We start from the raw sequence: 22,788 nt of genomic DNA on the forward strand, positions 1-22,788 counted from the left end.
TTTCAAGATGGACTTAAAACACGCCTCAAGACATTTCAAGAAACAGCAGAGCCTGTGGGTATAGTTTGAGATTATGAACTGTTCATCTTATGTCAAAATCTCATTTAAATACATTTTACCCACTCAAACTAGCCAATTACAAGCAGAGGGGTGGGGCCTGCTGCATTAGGGATAAATATCAGAGCAGACTGCCTGCTCTGTGTGCTTGCCAGAGCCAGATTTTTGGCTGATGGTGCACCCTTCTACAGGAGTAAATATTGCCCTGCTGAGACAATTCTTTATTTTCGTGTCTATCCTTGTGACTCTAATTATTCTTAGAGAGCATATTTAAAACACCAGCCACAGACCCCCACAGCAACCAGGTTCCCATGCAGAACTGTTTAAAAACACAGGCCAGAATGTCACACCAGTTGTCTGGAAATAGACAAAAGAGACCCAGACATGAACTTGAGTGGATTCCCTAGAGAGCCCCCACATATAACTTCTGGAAGAACTCAGCCCTGGGGTGCTCCAGAGGTCATAGCCACAAAGATCAGTAAGGCTGGACAGCAGTGAATCATACCTGTAATACTAAAGGTAAGATCAAAACCAACCTAGGCAGGAAGGTGTGTGAGACTCTTCATCTCCAGTCACCAAAAGGCTAGAAATAGAGCTGTGGTCAAGTGGTAGAGTACTTACACACAAGAGCTAAGAGAGAGAGAGCCAAGGCCCTGAGTTCAAGCCACAGAACTGGCACATGCATGCCCTCCTAAAACACCAATGAAATGTCCTCCCTCACAGTGTCACCACTACTGGCCAGCCAACCAAAGGTCCCTGTCTTGGATGCCATCACTTCAGCTTCTTTCTTCTTTTGTCAGCACAATCCTGAGGGATCTGACATCCTCTGCTCTCAAATCAACTCCTTCAAAGCAGCCCCTGACCACTCAGGGAGGAAGAGCCCACCTCTGGAAAGAAGTCCCTTGTGTCCACTTCACTCTTCCTCATCACTTTCAAGGCTGAGGACACTCCCTGGCCCAAAGCTTTGATATATCACATGAGGATCTGCTAAAGCAGAAAATGAATGAAAATGATCCTAGCTATTCAAGGGGCTGAGATCTGAGAATTGCAGTTCGAGCTAACCCTGGAAAAATCCACTGACTCTTATCTCCAATTAACCAGCAAAATGACAGAAGTGGAGATGTGATTCAAGTGGTAGAGTGCCAGCCAGGAGTGTAAAGACTAAAGAAGAGTGTGAGGCCCTGAGTTCAAGTACACACACACACATACACACACACACACAAATGGGCATCTAGTAGGCTGAGGGTAGGAGGAAACATCTGAAGGTTCCAGAAGAGAGGTGGATGCCTAAGCATCCTAGTTGGAGGGGTAGCTGGAGGCCTGGTGGTGGGAGGAGATACCTGAGAACTTGGATTGAAAAGTGTTAGCTCATAGGAAGCAGAGGGAAAGAGAAGAAGGTAGGTACAGTGCCACCTGCTCACAAGTACATTCTTCAGCACTGAGTGTGAAGATGTTTTCAAAGAAGAGAGAAGCAAGCAGCTTCATCATTCTACATTGAAAGGACTCCAAGCGACCTAGAGGAGCTTTGGATTGGATTCCCAGCCCCCTGAAGCCTGACAGCTGTGTATCTCCCCCCCCCCTCTACTCCAAAGCAGCATGGTGGTCCAATGAAGAAACCAAGAAATCTCGGGGCTGGGAAGGTGGCTCAGTGGTAGAGCGCTTGCCTGGCATGCCTGAGGCCCTGGGTTTGATTCCTCAGCACCACATAAGCAAAAAGAAAAAAGCTGGAAGTGACGCTGTGGCTCAAGTGGTAGAGCGCTAGCCTTGAGCTGAAGAGCTGAGGAACAGCGCCCAGGCCCAGAGTTCAGGCCCCACAACCAGACCCCCCCCAAAAAAAAAAGAAACCAAGAAGTCTCAATGTGGCAGAAGACCACCAGCCAAGACGGCAGGCTTTCACAAAAGCATTGCTGAGTATGCTGGTACATGTCTGGAATCACAGCACTGGAGAAGCTGAGACAGGAGAACTACAAGTTTAAGGTCAGCCTACTCTATACACAGCAAGATCCTGTCTCAAAAAATTAAGTGGTGCTCCAGTGGTGCACACGTGTAATCCTAACTACTCAGGAGGCTGAGATCTGAAGATCATGGTTCAAAGCCAGTATGGGCAGGAAAGTCCATGATATCCTAATCCCCCAATTTACCAGGATAAAGCTAAAAGTGGGGGTATGACTCAAGTGGTAGAGTGCCAGCCTTGAAGAAAAAAAACTAAGCAAGAGGGCAGGGCCCTGAGTTCAAACCCTAGTACCAGCACACACAAAAATAATAATAAATGAATTCCACAAATGGAATGTTAAACCCTACAAAGAAGTGGATAACAGCCTCCACTGTGTGCCAACCCCAACAACCCAGACACACACCCATTCTGCAAGGCACAGTACAACATAATTGAAAGTTCACTAACTACAAGATGTGTAAAAGCATCAAGAACCCAAGTTAGTGGCTTTACGGACAGTAGCAGTGCCACATCACACAATAAACCTAACTCTGAAGAACAAATAACTTTATCAATAGATTAGAAAGTCCAAATGAATTAAGTGAAGGAAAAACGCTATAGAGAAACCAGAAAGCTCCGGGCACTGGTGGCTCATGCCTGTAATCCTAGCTACTTAGGAGGCTGAGATCTGAGGATCGCTGTTCAAAGCCCATCTAGGCAGGAAAATCCCCATGAGACTCTTATCTCCAATTAACCCCTCAAAAACTGAAAGTGTTGCTGTGGTTCAAGTAGTAAAATAGTAGCCTTGAGCACAAACAGGCTCAGGGACAGTGCCAGGCCCCAAGTTCAAACCCCAAGACCAACAAAAGAGAAAGAGAATGGGGAGAGGGAAAGGAGAAAAAAAAAAAACAGAGAGCAAATCAAATCACATCACCAAGAGCTGTTTTCTCTCCCATCAGAGTAGCTCTGCTACTGGAAAAATCTCGTGGGCACATACCTCTGTAAATACGGTAGGTTCCTACAAGTACAGGTCCAGGGGGTGCAAGGAGGCAAAAAGAGGGAAATTCCACTGTTTAACTTTTGGCAACTCCCAAAAGAGTGTTTTCACTTTTGCTTTTTGCTTGTTTGGCTTCAGTTTAGCCATTGTAAGGAGAATCAGAAGCAAGGACTTACCTCGGCACGAAATCCCTTGACCGTCAATGGATTCTTTGCAAACACCACAGGCTTTGGATTTCTTAAAGGCCTTTTTCTTAAAACTGTGCAGACTTGCAGTCAGTTCTTCAGCCTGCAAAAGTCAAGGAGGAAACTGTCAACACTTCAAATCATAGTGTGTTTTTTTTTTCTCTTTTTTCCTTTCTCTTCCAGGAGATAATAAATCAGGTGGAATCTACACGCACGCACACACACACACGCACGCGCGCGCGGAAGCAGAGAATAAGAAACCATCCTGCAAGGCTGGAATTCCCAAGATGAGCCAGTCACCAGTCAGTAGTCTGGATCTGAGAATCCTTGTGGGCAGCTCACTCTCTATGTGACGGCTCTGAGTGGCATGATATCACTCGCTGTGGCCTAGGTGATAATATGCTCTCATCCACACTTGTGACTTACATCTTCTACTTCCAAAAAGCAACCCATTTCCAAAATTGTGTGTGTGTGTGTGTGTGTGTGTGTGTGTGTGTGTGTGTACTGGTGCTTGAACTCAGTACCTCTAGTTCTCATTTAGATTTTACACCAAAAGCTGGCACTCCACCACTTGAACTACACTTCCATTTCCCACCTTTTGCTACTTAACTGGACAGAAAAGCCTCACTGATTGGTCTGTCTGGACTAGCTTGGAACATGGATTCTCAGATCTCAGCCTCCTAAGTAGCTGGGATTACAGAAGTGAGCCACCTGCACCCAGTTCACACTGCTAGTATCTTTATGCTTTTTCTTCTGGAAGAAATGATCAGCTAACTGGGAAGCTAACTAATTTTCCCCTCAAAGATGTTGTTAGATGCCAAAACAATACCATTCAGTTGGAAGCCTTGCCAAGCCATACCTTTTCTGCAGGACAGTCATTAAGACTCCGCTGAGATACAAGCGATCTGGCAAGGATTAAGACTGAGAAGAAATTAACTACTCACCCACTAAGTTCATGTCTGTAAAGTCTGGGATCATGGCTATATCTGATGACCTTCTAATTCAATGGCCTTAGAAACCAGATAGCAGCCTTTTACCTAACTTGCTGATCTGTGCTAGTGAACAACCAATGCTAGCTACATGGATGGCCACCAAGGCCATTACTCACCTAACCAGAATAATTGAAACTGAAAAAACAATAAGCTACCATAACATACAACTTTGATGAACAGCTTGTATTTGCAAACATGCACTTACCCTGTGATCCAGCAATGCCATTCCAACACACAATAAAGATATAGCAGCCTAAAAGTGCCCACACCAGGTGCTGGTTGCTCTCACATGTAATCCAACCTACTCAGGATGCTGAGCTTAACAATCAAAGTTCAAAACCAGTCAAAGAAGACAAATCTTTTATAGATGGCTATCTCCCATTAACCAGCAAAAAGCCAGACTATGAGCATGACTCAAGTGGCCAAGCAACAGCTGTGAGTAAGCAAGGCAAAGGAAAGCATAAGGTGCTCAGTTTAAGCCACAAGATGCAAGAACTTCTAGTGGTTCTATTTAAGATGTTCATGAGCACGCATGTTCTTCTTTATTAACATAAGCAACAACAGTACAGTCCCCTCTGGAGCACATACTCATTGCACAAAGTGATAGATAAGGTCTGGTGAAGAAGGGGTTACTTAGGGTGGTCTCTATGTGGGGGACACATAGTTAGCATCATTTTCCGGAGTGCTTCAAGTTTTTACATTTTACTCACTAAAGGCCTACAAAGGAATGGGTAGAAGTTAATAAAATGGCAATCTTGAGAAGATGTTGTCAATTTGGTCTTGAAGATGAGTTAAACAATGTTAAGCACTGTGAGGGGGAAAGAGATAAATACAGAGAGACAGAGAATGTGTGTGTGGTGTGGTGTGTGGTGTGGTGTGGTGTGTGTGTGAATGTGTGGTGTGCTAATAAACAGGATCTTCTATTTCTGATGCAGACGTAGTACCAGAAACGGAGTTGATCTCCCACCTGAAATAACCAAAAAGGTCCCCCCACAGTGCAAAAAATATACAATGTGGTTAACATGCTGAAGCAGAATATGAAGAGTAGTGATGAAGATCCCTCGTTCAACAGCTCAACTCACAGAGGGTGGACTCCTAAGACTAACAAAACCAAAAAATTCCCCCCACCGAACAATACCATGGTGACCTCAGTCTGTACACGGTGACCAAATCACCAGACCTCGAATCTCCTAGAATGTGTACTCGGCATAAAGGACACACAACCATACTCAGGAAGGAAAACAAAACCATGAATCCCATGGTTGTCAGCTCCCCTCCCCTCCCCCACAGGCTGCCTTAAGAGATTTTCTAGGCTGCCTGGAGGGAAGGAGAAAGCAGGCAGAGTCTAGTATACTACCTGGGCTGAGGAAGGCAAAGTGAATTTGCTAGACAGAATCTGCACAGGTCCCAGGATTCTTAAGATCTGCACAAAGGCCAGGTACCAGTGGCTCACACCTATAATCCTAGCTATTTAGGAGGCTGAGATCTAGGATCTCAGTTCTAAGGTTGTAAGACTCTTATCTCCAATTAACCACCAGAAAACAGGAAGTGGTGTAGTGGTTCCAAATGACTGCGCTAGCTTTGCGACAGTGTCCAAGCTCTGAGTTCAAGCCCCAGGACAGACAAAAAAAAAGGGGGGGGGAGGAAAAAAGACCACACACAAAAAACCCTCTTAAATGTTTACCTCAGTATTGAACAGGGGGAAACCAGACACAGAGAAACCTAAGAGATGAGGCCCCGTAGGAAAAGAACCACCAAACAGGGTTAGAGGTGATAGTGCCTGACATGCACACAAAGCTGGGGATGGGGCCTGGTTCTACAGCCAAAACATCACAAAACCCAAGCACAGTACTCAGAAAACCCAGGAGGTGCATACCTAGGGTATGGGAAAGAATAGCCCTGGATAGAATAGTGTTCTATCTTACCCTATCTGAAAAGCTCTACCCAAAAGGAACTGTTAACTGTTTCCAAGTAACAAAATTGCATTCCAGAATAAAGCTCAAAAGGGTACCAATACCAACACAAAATTTTTTCAGCATCCAAACACAGTCAAATACATGTCTGGCGGCCAGTCAAAAATTATCAGGCACTCAAGGAGACAAGGAAACAAAACCCGCATGGAGAATAATCCATTGAAACTAATCCAGAAATTACTGGGATCTGAGAACAAGCAGACAAGAATAGTTAGTTAGTACAATTGCATTGTATGTGTCCAAAAGCAGATCCTGGAAAACATACAAACATCCACATTAAATATCCACTGAAGGAAAGCAAAAGTCTCAGGTTTAAAAAAAAAAAAAACAAAACACTGGAAATGATTACTGGCCATACTGGAAAACAGAACAGTAAGGAGGACACCAGGAGCTCACACCTGTAATCCTGGTTGCCCAAGAGGCTGAGATCTAAGAACCCTGGTTCAAAACAGCTCAGGCAATAAAGTTTGTGACCCTTTGTTTCCAATTAGCCGGCAAAAACTTGGGGGTAGAAGCATGACTTAAGTGGTAGAGTACCAACCCTAAGTTTAAGCCCCAGTATAGAGAGACAGAGGGAAAGAATAGAACCGAAGATATCACAATACAAACTTCTAAAAATTAAAGCACAAAGAAGCATAGGCATCCTAGAGCATCAGAAACCGAGAAAATATTGCATAATATCATGCATTCTGGGTCCCTACAGAGGACTAAGGTAAAGATAATTGAAAAACTACTGACCAAAACTTCTCCAAAATAGGGGGACACTTGTAAACATGTAAGGCCAAGAATTGCACAAATTTCTAGAATAAGAAGTTAACAGTAACTACACCAAGGCACATGAAAAACAAATTGCTCTAATCTAATAATAAAATTTCTTAAAAAAGAAAAAATATGAAGCATCACATTCAGGAAACTAAATATTAGGATAAACGAAGTTTTTCATTAAAAAAAGGTAATACAAGTAAAAAGACAATGGAGCAATATCAAATGCACACAGAAAAAAAGAAACCTGTCCACTCACTAGACACTATGTTGAAAATGAACTACACAACATGTATGTGGGGATGGGAGGGAAAAATTGGGAGAGAGTGAGGAAAGAGGTGGTGACATTGCTCAAAAAAAATGTACTCTTAATATATATATATATATATGTGTGTGTGTGTGTGTGTGTGTGTGTGTATGTATATGTGTGTGTGTGTGTGTGTGTATATATATATATATATATATATTTTTTTTTTTTTTTTGCCAGTCCTGGGGCTTGAGCTCAGGACCTGGGCACTGACTCTAAGTTTCTTTTGCTCAAGGCTAGCACTACCACTTGAGCTACAGCGCCACTTCTAGCTTTTCTTTTCTTTTTTTTTTTTTTTGGTGGTAATGAGGAACCAAACCCAGGGCTTCATGCGTGCTAGGCAAGCACTCTACCACTAAGCCACATTCCCAGCCCAGAAATGTACTCTTTACCTGACTTATGTAACTGCAGCCCCTCTGTATCACCTTTATAATGACAAATTTAAAAATATAAATATAACTTTTAAAACTGTCAATCTAGCCAAAATATCTTTCAAAATGAAAAAAGAATTATAAATGTATTAAGATACTCAGAATCAGAACACTGAAATGCATTCGCATCCCTAGCTGATATATAAGATGTGCCATTAGGGAAAAGGAAACAGTAAACAGGCAGATGGAACTATGGCTTTATATAAAAGGATAAAAAGCATTAGGAATATAATTATATATGATTTTCTTATTAATTAAAGATCATTAAGAATTATCTGTTCAAATAAAAAATACACTGGCCATGGTTTCTACTCAGGAGGCTGAGATCTAAGGATCACAGTCTGAAGCCAGACTGGGAAGAAAAGTCTCTTATCAACAGTTAACCAGCAAAAGCCAGAATTGGAGCTATGGCTCAAGTGACAGAGCACCAACCTTGAAAGAAAAGAGATACTATCCAGGTCTTGAGTTCAAGCCCCAATACTGGCACACTCTAAAGCAGCTACTAAAATAATGAACTAGAATTCAAAAGCCAACAAAGGAAATAAAATGGAACCATTAAAAAGTTTCGCTGAGTGCTAATGGCTCATACCTGTAATCCTAGGCTGAGATCTGAGATTGCAGGTCAAAGATGGCCCAGGCAGGAAAGTCAATGAGACTCTTATCTCCAATTAACCACCAAAACCCAGAAGTAGAGCGGTAGAGCAAAAAGAAAAAGGCTCAGGGACAGCACCCAGGCCCTGAGTTCAAGCCCCAGAACTAGAACAAAAAAAAAAAGTTTCAATTGTTCTAAATATGTTCAGAAGAAAAGCTGGTAACTAGCAATGATATCTCACACATCACTGAAATAATCATATTCCTATAGTCTAAATACCTCAATTAAAAGGTAGAATCCAGGCACCAGTGTATCATGCCTGTAATCCTAGCTACCCAGCCTTGGCAGGAAAGTCCATGAGTCTCTTATCTCCAATTAACCACTTAAAGGCAGGAACTAGAGCTGTGGTTCAAGGGGTAGACCACTAGCCTTGAGCACAAAAACGCAAGGATAGTGCCCAGGCCCTGAGTTCAAAGCCCCAGAACCAGCACCAAAAAAAAAAAAAAAGGTAAATACTACAAAACAAATATACCACAGTGATATTAAACAAAGGGAATTTGTAGTAGCTAGATTAATAAGACAATGAATACTTTAGAATAAATATTACCAAGGACAACAGAAAAACATTTTTCAATGAGCAAGAGGTCAATTCATCAAGACAAATGTCCACACCATGGCTTTGGGCTTCCTGCCAGCACTATAAGACAATGAATTTCAGTTAAGCCACCTTGCCTGTGGCATTTTATTATGGCAGCCCTGTAAACCTAAAGCACCCCTCCCTTCATAACCTAGTTAGAAAATAATGACATAAAAGATTTGAACAACATTGTGAAACACATTGACCTAATAAACATTTATAGAACACTTGACTCAATAGCAACAGAATACACATTCTTTTCAAGTACAGAGTGTTTACCAACATAAACCACACTGAGAACATTATTAGTCAAAATAAACCCCAAGGAATTCAAATCCTACTAAAAACATGGTCCCTGGCCAAGATGGGATTAAATTAGGAAACAGAGAAATACCTAGACAAGTCCCCCAATATTTGCAAACTAAATAACACATTTCCAAATAACCCATGACTTATTCTATATAGCTATCTAACTCATATATAACCTATATAACTCATTGTATAATATATCATGAGAAGCTGGATTTATCCCAGGAATGCAAGGTTGGTTTGACACTGAAAAAGACATCAAAAAGTCAACCATTGGTGGCTCATGCCTGTAATCCTATCTACTCAGGAGGCTGATCTCTGAGGATCTCAGTTCAAAGCCAACCCAGGCAGAAAAATTTCTGAAACTCTTATCTCTTGTACAAAATGGCTGGAAGTGGAGCTATGGCTCAATTGGTAGAGCGCTAGCTTGAGTAAAAAAGCTCAGGGACAGTGCCTGAGTCCTAAGTTCAAGCCCTAGGACAATAAAAAAATTAAAAAAGAATGTCATATCCTCAAAGTAAATAGGACTCAAGAAACAAAGGACTTCCAGTCATTTTGTCGTATCATTGCTAAATGACTCCCATGTTCTGGACCACATATATAGTTGTTTGGTGTGTAGGGGTGGAGGGGTGGAGGGGTGTGGATGCGTGCACGCACGCATGTGTGCCCAACTGAGGGAAGCTAGAAGGAGGACACAGAATCAGAGGGAAACAGGAAATATACAACAGAGGGGCCCATCAGCTCTACTGGACATAGATGAAAATGAACTAAGCAACTCAAAGGCAGCAATGGGAGGGAAGGAATAAGCGGGAAAGAGGAAACAGCTTATACTAAGCAAAAGAAAAGAAATGTATGTATCACCTAATGTGGAAGAAATAGTTATATTGTCAAAACTCATAGAGTTCACAAACTTCATAGACCATGATGACAATTTGCCTTGTGAAGGTTAAAATGTGTTTGTGACTTTAACCAAGTATCACTATTCCACAATTCTGTGAAATATGTGAAATTTATGTAATCACCTAATCTCAATTAAAAAAAAGAATGTCATATCCTGAGTTCAAGTTCTAATACTGGTATGTATACACACACACACACACACAATCAATCAATCAATCAAAATTTAATAAGCAAAAAGCACACTGCCTTCTAGAACAGTGCAGAATAACTACTGACAAAATTTTACATCCATGTCTGATAAGTCAGAATCAGGCTGGGAATGTAGCTTACTGGCAGAGTGCTTGCCTAGCATGCATGAAGTCCTAAGGTCAATTCCTCAGTACCACATAAACAAAAAAAGCCGGAAGTGGCACTGTGGGTCAAGTGGTAGAGTGCTAGCCTTGAGCAAAAGAAGCTCAGGGACAGTGCCCAGGCCCTGAGTTCAAGCCTCAGGACAAGGAGGAGGAGGAGGAGGAGAAGGAGAAGAAGAACAACAACAACTCAGAGTCAAGCAGGAATATAAAGGCCTCCCAGACGTGGACAGAATGCATCTCTGTGAATCCCACAGCCAACACTCTTAGTGATGAATGCTAAATACTTTCCGTTTAAACATCTGGAACAAGGCAGAGATATCTGCAATTAACACTACTATTCAACATTGTTGCTGAGATCCTGAACAGTATAATGAGGCATGAAAAAGAAATGAAAGCCATTACAAATACTTTGACTGTCCTGTTACTTGACAGCATGATTGATAGGAAAATCTAATTAAATCTACCAAAAGCTTCTTGCATCAAAAACTGAGTATAACAGCAAAGGACTCAAGATCAACACACAAACTCGATATATGTATAATATATATTATACATTACATATATGTGTATTTATGTATGTATGCATATATATCAATCTGAGGATCAATATTCAAAAACAGCCAGGATAGAAAAATCTCCAATTAGGTGGTATATAAGTACACACACACACACACACACACACACACACACACACACGCACACTGGACTACAAAAACTGAATTTCAAAAAAAAAAAAATTGGGGCTGGGAAGGTGGCTCAGTGGTAGAGTGCTTGCTTTGCATGCATGAGGCCCTGGGTTCAATTCCTCAGTACCACACAAACAGAAAAAGCTGGAAGTGGCGCTGTGGCTCAAATGGTAGAGCGCTAGCCTTGAGCTAAAGAGCTGAGGACAGGGCCCAGGCCCAGAGTTCAAGCCCCACGACCGACCAAAAAAAAAAAAAAAAAAAGAGTAAATCTTCGAGCTAGGTGCCAGTGGCTCATGCCTATAATCCTAGCTACTTAGGAGGCTGAGCTCTGAGGATCACAGTTTGAAGCCAGCCCAGGAATTTTAGTCTGTGAGACCTCTGATCTCCAATAAACTACAGGGGGGAAAAAATTAAAAAAAAATAAAAAAAAAACCCTGGAAGTAGAACTATGGCTTATGTGGTAGAACATTAACTAAACTTGAGCAAGAAGAAACTCAGGAACAGCACTCAGCTCTGGGACCAGCACCAAAAATACTAACAGTAATAATAATAAGGAAAAAAAGAATGAATCTCTGACAAAAGGTATAAGAAGCTTGCAAACTAAAAATCATAAAGCATTCCTGAAAAAAAGAAAATGTGAATAACTGCAAAGGTCTAACATGTTCACAGGCTGGGAGACTCAATATAAAGGGCAATTCTTCCCCAATAGTTTATCCATCTCACTCAAAACCCTAGCATTTCTATACAAAGTGGTAAACTGTGAACTGCATATGTTAATGCAAAACACTTAGAACTGCCAGAGCAATGGCAAAAATCTCACACAATCAACCATACCATTTGATATTTTACCTACTGCACATTGAAAAGATGTTCTCTAAAAACCCTGAACCAAGGCCGATGCTAGTGACTGCTATCTATTCAGGAGGTTGAGATCTGAGGATCGATATTCAAAAACAGCCAGAATAGAAAAATCCCTGACACTCTTATCTCTTTTTTTTTGGGGGGGGGGGTCCGGTTGTGGGTCTGAACTCTGGGCCTGGGCGCTGTCCCTCAGCTCTTCAGCTCAAGGCTAGCACTCTACCACTTGAGCCACAGCGCCACTTCCGGCTTTTTTCTTTTTGCTTATGTGGTGCTGAGGAATCAAACCCAGGGCCTCAGGCATGCAAGGCAAGCGCTCTATCACTGAGCCACCTTCCCAGCCCCCCTGACACTCTTATCTCTTAATCAAATGGTAGAGCCTCAGCTTTGGGCATAAAGGCTAAACTAGAATGGGAGGCCTTGAGTTCAAGGCCCAGTACCAGCACACACACAAAAGTAAGTAATAAAATAAATAAATAAATAAGAGCAAAGTGTGGTAGTGTGTAATCCCTGTAATGCCTGTAATCCCAATACTTGGGAGACTGGGGCAACAGAATCTTCAGCTGGGAGCCCAGCCTGGGCTACACAGTGAGACCTATCTCAAATAAAGCAAAGGCTTGCATTTCAATTCAAACATAGTCTTTGGCGTCCTACAAAACTAAAAATTACAAGATTTGGATCAAATGATATGAATTCTGATTTTGATTGCTGCTGTAGCATACCTAGCCCTTGACTCCTCATTTTCAACAGAACAAATCCTCTCCTGAGATGTATCTCTTTCAAAAGGAACGCATATACTTAGTGCAGACCCCAACTCCTTGCTCGTTCACTCATAGCAGACATAGCCAAGAAATCACAATCTTGGTCCCTGGCTGGCCTTGGAACTCCAGGAAAACCTCTAAAAGGATGCGATGTACAGAGGAGATAGATTCCAAGGTGCATGCTCCAGGACCATCCCTGTCATTCCCTGCTATTCAAGCTGTCTGATAACTTGTTTTCCTTCCTTCCTTTTTTCTTCCCGTGTGTTCCAATACTTAGGCTTGAACTCAAGACTTAAGCCCTGTCCCTTAGCTTTTTCACTCCAGCTTGGAACTCTATCTCTCAGGCCGTACCTCCATTTGTAGCTTTTGAGTGGTTAATTGGAGATAAGCATCTTAGGACTTTCATACCCAGGCTGGCTTTGACCCAGCTCCTCAGATCTCAGTCTCCTGAGTAGCTAGGATTACAGGCGGGAGCCTGGTGCTTGGTTACTTGCAGTTTTCTGGCTTTTTTTTTCTTTTTGCTTATGTGGTGCTGAGGAATCGAACCCAGGGCCTCAGGCATGCAAGGCAAGCGCTCTACCACTGAGCCACCTTCCCAGCCCTACTTGTAGTTTCATACCCAAGACCATTTCTATGTCTTCCCAGCCTCCTCTCAGTCCTTCTCAACCACTTCATGATCCCCAGCAGTCTTGATAATTAGTCACATTATCTCCCTGTGTGTGTGATAATGATGAAATCAAGACAGATTTAAAAAAGAAAAAGGGGAGAGTGCCTTGAACCAAGCAGAAAGCCTTTGAAATGGTTTTGCCACCTATGATACAGGATGAGTGGCAAGCCACAACCAATGAGAAATGGAGATAACCCTCCTCTTCCTTCTCTTCCTGCCTCTTAACAGCCTGTCAAGGACCTAACAGGACACAGTGTAACAGCACCAAGGAATAACCTGGGCAGTTTTAAAAAGAGGCTGGCCTGGGGCTTTCTGCCAGACCAATGAAATCTGGAGGTGGGGCCAAAACACTGGAAAGTTGTCCAAGCTCACTAGGGGTAGCAGCTGAGACCCCCTGGGTGTGGGTGGATATAGCCTGTGCTACAAGAGTCTGCACTTGTATAGGGTTCTGTGATTACAGACTCCTTCCTATACTGTGTCTTGACTATTCCAAAAGTGAATGCCTTACAGCTTTTACTATGGGCCCAACAACCTTCAAAAAGAGTAACCATACCATACTGCTACTAAAATGGAATAAGGAAAATGGAGGGGATGGGTAGGGTAGGGAGAGATGGTGGGAATGATGAAAGGAGTGATAGTAAGATACCCTGTACTCATCACCTGACATGCTGATTAAAACAAAACCTTTTAACACAACTACTTGAAAATAATTTTAAAAATCAATTAAATAAATAATTCTTAAAAGAATAAGGTTTCTATTTCAAGTTAAAAAGGGACATTCACCTCAAGGTGAACTGACCACCAGATGCTAATCCACCTCTCTGTTTTAACCATGATCAATACCAGCAGCTGGAGATGGTAACACAAGACATATACAACCAGTGACTGAGGGACAAGGTAGGTGACTAATGGCATGCTCAGAGAGGGACATGCTGGCACAGGAGGCTCACACCTGTAATCCTAGCTACTAGGGAAGCTGAGATCTAAGGATCAGGCATGTTTCAAAGCCAGCCCAGACAGAAAAGTCCATGAGACTCTTTTCTCTAATTAACCAGAATAAAGCCAGAAGTGGATTTATGACTCAAGTGGTAGAGCACCAGCCTTGAACAAAAAGGAAGAAAGGAATTAAGAAAGGAAAGAAGGAAAGAAGGAAGGAAGGAAGGCCAGCCAAGCAAGAGCAGGAGATCCTGAGTTCAAGCCCCAGTACTGGTACCACCCAAAAAAAAAAGAAGTCTGACAAATATCCTAGTAATGCCTCAGCTGGCACACTGGAGCTATTTAGAGCACATGCGTTATTTGCTTACTTGCCTTCTCTCCTGTGTGGCCATTTCCTAGATGCAGAACACCTGCTCTTCCCCCTTTGTCCCCTATGGGCCCTGCCTGGCTGGCAGACAGTAGACCATGATCTCCTCAGTTCATGTCTGTGCACCAAATGAACTAACCACAGGGCACCAGCCAAGGAGGGACACTGTGACCTTTCATTCCTTACAAACCCCTTTATTCCAAGCAAGGGGAAAGAAGTAGTATTTCCCTGCAGTCTTCTTACCCCAGAGTCCACAGCAAGAGCTGCAGAGATGCAAACTGAGGTCCAGGCACCGCCCCTTCCACTGCTGGGCCCTGGGAAGTTCGTTTAAAGATCATGTAATAACACACACAAACTCCCCGACTCCATACATAACATCGCTCCTGAACACACACAAACTCCCCGACTCCATACATAACATCTCTCCTGAAAGGAGACTGGACAGGATTGGACTGCCCTGGTCTTCACCTGATACACTGTTTTCATTTCTCCCACCAGTGGGGGGGGGGGGGGCAGGAAGCAATGTGGAGGCAGTTAGTTAGCAAGCTCACACTGAAGAATGTAAATTGCATTTAATAGTTAAAGAGTCCAACTTTGGAAATGTAGCAAGCCAGGCTGCCGGTTCCACAAGGACTCCCTGAGGGCAACTCGGGTAATTAGTCTTGATTATGAGTTCTCTTTTGAGGGGAGGGGGGAATCTCCAAAATTAGACAAGGAGATGGTGCTTAAACGCACATGCTCCATTCTACCCAAATGCAAAACCCGCCCAGGAAGGGACCTCCCAGCTAAGTGCTCCCCCACTAAAGGTCGATAGTGGCAAAATAGTTACAAACCCAACAACACTACGGGGCTCCATCTGCACAGACCCAGCTACATTTTCCTTTCAGGAAATATTCACCCACCACAGGAAGAGGATTTAGGGGCATTTGGGTAGCTGGGGCCCCTGCCTAGAATTCTGGGAGGCAGGCCTTGATCAAAAACACATTTCTCAGCTCAACTTGACTCTGAAATTAAACAGACACGAACACTTCCCACATCCTCTGAGTTGATCCCACATCTCAGAGAACTTTCCCATCCCACAGGGCCGCCAGTACCTGGGGCAGAAGGGAAGGGGGTGGGGGGGTGAGGGGGGGAGAGAGCTCTGTATTCATCTGTTCCCTACCATTTCAACGTTCGTTCCCTATCATTCCAATGCAAGAGTTTGGCTGCTACACTGAAAATCAAAATGCAGCTGCAGTTCAGATCGAGTAAACTAGCTGGCATGTTGACAACCTTTCTCTCTCCGGAATTTTACGAAAGTTTCCAGGAACACAAACGCCAATTATGCAGAGATCCTTGGACTTTGAGAACACCCCCCACCCCCGCACACTGAAGGGTGGTGAGAAGTCACGCAGCTCCAGTTTAATGCCAACTGCAGGGCACATCTGTGGAGCTTGGGGTGCGGGGGTCCCCAAGGCCCAGCCTGGGCTTACACTACGCCTGTGTCTCAGCACATCCCAAGGCTCAAGCGCCCTTTGCTTTTGCACGAAACAAAACAAACGGTGCAGAACATCATTAGTGCCCCACGGCCGGTGCCCCACGGCCAGTGTCCCACTTGCATTCCAGAGGAGGGGAAAACGCCAAGGAAACACAGTCAGCTAACCTGTACCACCTCCCCGCCCCCGCTGTGCAAAGCCGCGCTCCTCTGCTGCTCCGGAGAAGGGTGCAAAGCGGGGCGCACGGACATGGAGGCACGCACGCTGCCGCCCGGACACACACCGCCCGCGCGCGCCCGAACACGCGCGAACGGTTCACATGGCCCACAAGGATGCAGCCCGAAAGAATCCCGGGCCCCAAGCCGCCCCCAGCGCCGCAGGCTCTGCACCCCTAGGGACCCCGGTCCAGGTCCCTCCCTGTCCTCGCCCGGCGCGCACCCTCACCTGGCGCCGGCGTCCGCGCGCCCCGGTCTCGCGCGCGAACCTGGCCGATGGCCCCGGGGTCAGAGCGCGCAACCGCATGGCTGTCCCCCGCCGTCGGCAGGGGGGACTTGGCGGGGCCAGGACCCGCTCCCCACCCGAGCTCGGCCGCGGAGGAGGTCTCCGGGGCCTCCTCCCTCTGCAGGTCCCAGGAAATGGGCAGAACGGAAAAGTCCCCCAAGGCTCGGGGAGACTCAGCCCGTCCGCGCCGCGCGCCGCCCCCACGGCCACTCCTGGGCACCAGTCAGACTCCAGGAACAAAAGCCAGGCGCGAGCGCCCGGCCCCGCGCGGCGTCCCGGCATCTGACACGAATTAGCCCTCCCTCCCCCCCTTCCTCCCCCTGACACGAACTAGTCCTCCCCCCTCCCTCCCTCCTCCGCCCAGACCGCAGTGCTGGCGGCTCCGCCAGACACGGGAGGGGGGGAGAGTGGGCGAGGAAACGCCTTCCAGGCAGGGGGGCCGCGCCGCCCCGCCGCCATCGGACTGGAGCTCCGAGGCTGGGGGTTCTCCCTCCCTGGGATCTCAAACTTCTCTCCGCGTGCGCTGGCCCACAGGTTCCAAAGAACCCAAAAATCGGAACTTGGTTTCAGTCCTGAGGCGTGAGGGGCAGGGTCTCCCCGAGATCCGCACCGCCCCGCAAGCTGCGCATTTGGAATAGAAAGAAGGAAAATGCAAAGGCAAAAAGGGGGTAGTGGCGGCGGTTGTTCCCATTTTCCTCTTCAACGAAATAAAACCAAATAGGGTGCCCTTGCTGGAGAACATCGATGACCAGTGGGCATTTTGTGCAAAGCCCCAAGCAAATGCCTGCCCTCCCCAGCCACATCCCAGCACCAAGACAATCCACGATTCAGCCCTGGCCTTCACTGCCTGCTTGAAATTTTAGAAGGAAATTAGAAACCCAGAATGAGGGAGGCCAAAGTTACAAGGGTAGAGGAAAAGCAAATTGGGAAACAACGTGTGAAAGTCTCTTTAAAAAGCCAGGAGAGGTGGCAGGCACCGGTGGCACATGCCTGTAACCCTAGCTACTCAGGAAGCTGAGATCTTTAGACTGCAGTTGGAAATCAGCCCCAGTCAGGAAAGTCCATGAGACTCTTATCTCCATCCAGTTAATCACCAAAAAGCCAGAAATGAAGCTGTGGTCCAAGTGGTAGAGCACCAGCCTTCAGCAAAAAGAGCTCAAGGACAGCACCCAGGCCCTAAATTCAAGCATGGCAAAAAGGAAACAAAGGAAAGAAAATCCAAGAGGGGAGCATGGGCAGGATGGTCAGACTGCCACTCTCAAGACACCAGTGGGATTTCCACAAGACTGTGTTCTCAGGGGCATTTGTAGCAGACAGGGACCCCCCCCCCTGCAAGAAGCTGGGTGGCAAGTCTAACTTCTGAGAAAACTTGAAAGGCTGCTTTGAAGAAGGATGGTCTCAAGCCAAAGCCACTGTCTTGCATCTATAAGGCGAGCAATCAAGACCTCTGCACAGGAGCCTGAAGCTGGCTTTGGCACACAGCTCTAGCAATGGAGCCCTTGTGGCCTTGGCACCAGCCCCAGCCTATGAGCAGTTCTACTGACCTGTGTGGTGTCCCAGAGCTCAGTCTCTGAGGGTCTAACACTCAAACTTCAGGTCTGAAAGCCCAGATGCCTTCAAGTAGTAGAACAGTGTGGGTGGGCTGTGCGGAGTCTTTATGGCTACCACATGTGTAAATTCCAGTCATCAATTCAATCTTTCAGGTTCTGGCACTAAATATCCATCTTTCCGTTTCTGCAGCGGAGTGGCAAAGGCTGCTCTTCAACTTTCAACCAGAAAGGAAAAAAGAATGAGAAGCAAAACATGCTTCCTTGGCTAGAACACACCAGCCTGCGTCCAATACCTCCCTCGGTGATCACGTGTTCTCCCCATCAATCAAGTGAGACCATTATTCATCCTTGTCTGCATCCAGCCTTCATTCAGTTTTCCGCATTCATTCATCATTACTCTTTTTTTCCTATAGCTTCCTCAAACCTTTTAGCAGAAGTCTCTTGGTCTTATTCCTACATATACATTTTGTCCTCCAAATTCCTGAGGGACCCCTGAAAACACATCTGTGCTGGTCATTCTGTATTCCTCACTTCTAACCCAAGATAAGTGCACAACAGTGTCTACAAGCTAAGCTACTGTGCTGTTTGTCAGAGGTGTACAAAGAACAAAACCTAGCTGGGAGCCACTGCATGGCTATTTAATTCAAACACCATGGAGGGTGGTCCTGTGACTCACAGGGCAGCAGTGGTACCCATGCTGACAGAGATGCTTGTATTCCTGCATCCCAACACACCCTGGACATCAGTACAGAGCTAAGGTGCCCTTAGCTTTGCAGAGAAGTCTGTGCAATGGTCAGCATCCCACTTCATTCCAGAGAAGGGAATAGAAGATCTGCACAAGTCAGTAGGCTCTGCCATCCACCCCCTTGACAGGGAGCACATGGGAACCAGCTAAAGAAATCTTGAGTTTAGGTAGACAGCCCTCAAACATGGTGATGAGAACGTGCCTTGCATGACAGCCCAGGCTCTGCACCAAGCAAGGTTCACTAAGAACTGCACTCAGGCTAGGTGCTAGTGGCTCCCTCTGTGTCCCCGTGCTCTTTCCAGGGTTCTAAGTTTCTTGCCCTTCTTATTGTTGACTAAAAACGGAAAGGATTTAGGAGACTCCGTTGAAGATCCACTCTGAAAATCCCATCTAACACATTTCTACTCGAATCACCGATCATCCTGAAAGTACATATGGCTGAGGCTGCAGGCATAATCCATCCCTCCATGTGATCTGCTGCCTTGCGCCTCCCATCTGCAAACTTGAACCTTCCACTGAGATTTTCCACACAGGACATAAGCAGTGCTGCTCACAGCACCTTTTCCCTTTCTTCCTTTCTTTCTTTCTTTCTTTCTTTCTTTTTCCTTCTTTTTGCCAGTATTAGAGCTTTAACTCAAGACCTGGATGCTGTACCTGAGTTTTTTCACTCAAGACTACCACTCCATCACTGAGCCACATCTCTCCTCTCCTTTCAACTTTTTAGGGGTTGTTTAATTGGAGGTTAGAGCCTCAGGAACTTTCCTGCTCTGACAGCTTCAAACTGTGATCTTCAGATCTCAGTCTCCTGAGTAGCTAAGATTACAGGCATGAGCCACCAGCACCTGGATACAGAGTGTCCAATACCTGATTTGCCTTGATCCTCTCTCAGACGAGAATATTTGTCTAGTTCAAACCCAGCTTTGCCACATCCTCAGATCTCATTGCTGTCCTGATGGCCTCTCCCTGGCTTCTGACACTTGGGATCCCCAAGAACAAAATGATGGAGGACAAATAGTAAGGTCCACATCAGCAAAGTGAGGTCAATATGAGAGGCTAGACAATCCAGATGCTGCCCACAATGAGTCACACTATAATGTCAAATCCTCGAGTCTATCACTGGAAACTGGGACACATCCATTCTGCCCCACGCTCTCTCATTCATCCACATGTGGCACCAACAGGGGACAACAGAGTCCACAGATCACTGAGAATTTGACATCATCTGTGACTTGAAGAGAAAGCAGAGGTTTCCTAGACAGGAAAAGAGCCAAGGCACTAAGACAAAAGTGAGTCACTGCATGGTGTTTTGGCCTTAACTTAATATGACTGGCTAACTAGCTGGGTGCTGGTGGCTCATGCCTGTAATCCTAGCTACTCAGGAAGCTGAGATCTGAGGATCACAGTTCAAAGCCAGCCTAAGCAGGAAAGTCCCTGAGACTCTTATCTCCAATTAACCACCAAACTGGAAGTGACACTGTGGCTCAAGTGGTAGAGCACTCACCTTGAGCTGAAGAGCTCAGGGACAGTACCCAGGCCCAGAGTTCAAGCCCCATAGCTAACAAAAAAAAAAAAAAAATACTAAAGGCAGACAGGGCTCAAGAACAAGGCTTGGGGCCAATCCTAGCTACTCAGGAGGCTGAGATATGAGGATGGTGGTTTGAAGCCAGCCTGAGTAGGAAAGTCGGTGAGACTCTTATCTGCAATTAACCGCCCAAAAGCCAGAAGTGGAGCTGCAGCTCAAGTAATAGAGTACCAGCTTTTATAGAAAGAGCTCAGGGACAGCAGTCAGACCCTAAATTCAAGCCCCAGTACCAGCACGCACACACACGCGCGTGCGCACACACACACACACACACGTGCGCACACACACACACACACACACACAGAGTAAGGACGGATATAAATGTGTGTATATAGCTATTGCACGGACATTCCCAGCTAGCAATGACCACCTTTCCTTCCTTTTGCCTCAATAGTAAAGGAACAGGAACACTCAATGTCACAAGGACCTGGGGCTCCTCTGAAGATCCTCCCACTGGCCAAACCCCAGACAGCCTCAATATAAAATAAATGGTGATCAGATTGAATTGCAATCCACTGACCAGAGTCAGAATGCAAGAAACCATGAGTCTGCTGCTAGAAACATACAAATGAACACAGTGAAAGTCTACATGGTATCATGGTCCTCACTGCCTTCATGAGAGGACAGAGAGTGACAGGAAAGCTATCTAAGGCACAGAAGGGAGGGTAAAGGGGTAACATGGGCAGAGAAAGACAGATTCTGACTTCTCTCTTTGCAGAAAATTTCCCATCACCTTTCTTCATTCATTAGAAAAAGAAAAGAGGGTAACCTGTGGCTCACACCTGTAATTCTAGCTACTCAGAAAGCTGAGATCTGGGGATCACCATTCAATGCCAGCCCAGGCAGGAAAATCTACAAGACTCTTATATCTAATTAACCACCAAATGCCAGAAGTAGAGCAAAAGAAGCTCAGGGATAGGGCCAAGACTGCTGAGTTCAAGCTCCAGGACTGGCACAAAAAAAGGAAGGAAGGGGAGGGAGGGAGGGAGGGAGGGAGGGAGAGAGAAAGAGAAAGGAAAGGAGAAGGGCAAGTGTGCGAAGTGGGCACTGATGGCTCACACCTATAATTCTAGCTACTCAGGATCTAAGAATGGAGGTTCAAAACCAGCCTGAGCAGGGAAGTCCATGAGATTCTTATCTCCAATTCATCACCAAAAACAAAGCTGAAAACAAAGCTGTGGCTCAAGTGGTAGAACACTAGCCTCAAGCTGAAAAGGCTCAGTTACAGTACCCAGGCCCTGAGTTCAAGTACAGGACTGGCAAAAAAAAAGAGGCAAAGGAGAAGAGAGGGAGGGAGGAACGGAGGGAGGGAGGGAGGAAAGAAGTCTACCATAGACAAGACTAACCACCCCAGCATCTGTGTCCTCACCCATCTTCCACCCTATCAATCAAGGGAAGATGGCGGCCTTGGATGGAACAAGTCTTGGCCAGTGCCACCTGCAATCCCAAAGGAGAACAAGACACTCCTACAAAGTACTCCTACAAAGAGGCATCACCTGACCAACTCAAGCTCATATTAGCTAAGCCCACCTGAAAAATCCTTAGTCCTCTTGACCTAAGCTCAGAGAAACCCTCCCTAGCTGGATCCAGCCCTCCATCTTGGCCCAGCAAAATGATAGGGGCCTCTGGAAACTCTGAGCAAATGAATCCCACTCTTTGCCATCAGTATAAAATCTGACATGAGCCACATAATATGACTATATATAATCCTGGCTTCTCTGGAGGCTGAGATCTGAGGATAACGGTTCAAAGCCAGCCCAGGCAGGAAAGTTTATGAGACTCTCATCTCCAATAAACTACTCAGAAAATGCCGGAAGTGGCTCTGTGGCTTAAGTGGTAGAGCACTAGTCTTGAGCAAAAAAAGCTCAGGAACAGTGTTCAGGCCCAGAGTTCAAGCCCCAAGACTGACAAAAAAATAAAATTAAAAATCTGCAGCCACCACACTTCCTGCTGGCTGCTGTGGAGGAATGCCAGGGCTTGTCCTCACCTTTACCATCAAAAGACACTTTAGGTTAAGTGGTTTCTGACATCAGAGCCCTTGCTAATTTCCACCTTCAGAAGCTTGGCCTTCTGTCCTCATTCAGAGAGAAATGCCAGCCTGCTAGTGGGCAGGAGACCTGCATACTGCCAGGTCGCCAGAGGCTCATCTGGACCTTGTTCAAGTTCAGACCTGGGCAAAGCTTCACTCTCAGGACTTTCATTCCCTGTGCAGCTGACTGTCCCCAAGGTGAC

General features: G+C 45.5%; 1 protein-coding gene across 2 annotated transcripts in view; it reads right to left on the reverse strand.

Annotated features, from left to right (window-relative positions):
* The window catches only part of Tns3 (tensin 3), a 234,345-nt gene extending 217,594 nt beyond the window's left edge, over window positions 1-16,751 (reverse strand). For both annotated transcript variants that reach the window (XM_013032977.1, XM_013032976.1), the window contains exons 1-2: window positions 16,623-16,751; window positions 3,164-3,275 (exon numbers count right to left, since the gene is read on the reverse strand). In XM_013032977.1, coding sequence (XP_012888431.1) covers window positions 3,164-3,275; window positions 16,623-16,700 — 190 coding nt within the window. In that variant the 5' untranslated portion in view covers window positions 16,701-16,751. The remainder of the gene's footprint in view (window positions 1-3,163; window positions 3,276-16,622) is intronic.
* Between the last annotated feature and the right edge of the window lie 6,037 nt (window positions 16,752-22,788).

This window comes from Dipodomys ordii, unplaced genomic scaffold (genome assembly GCF_000151885.1).
Source record: "Dipodomys ordii isolate 6190 unplaced genomic scaffold, Dord_2.0 Scaffold160, whole genome shotgun sequence".
NCBI lineage: Eukaryota > Metazoa > Chordata > Mammalia > Rodentia > Heteromyidae > Dipodomys > Dipodomys ordii.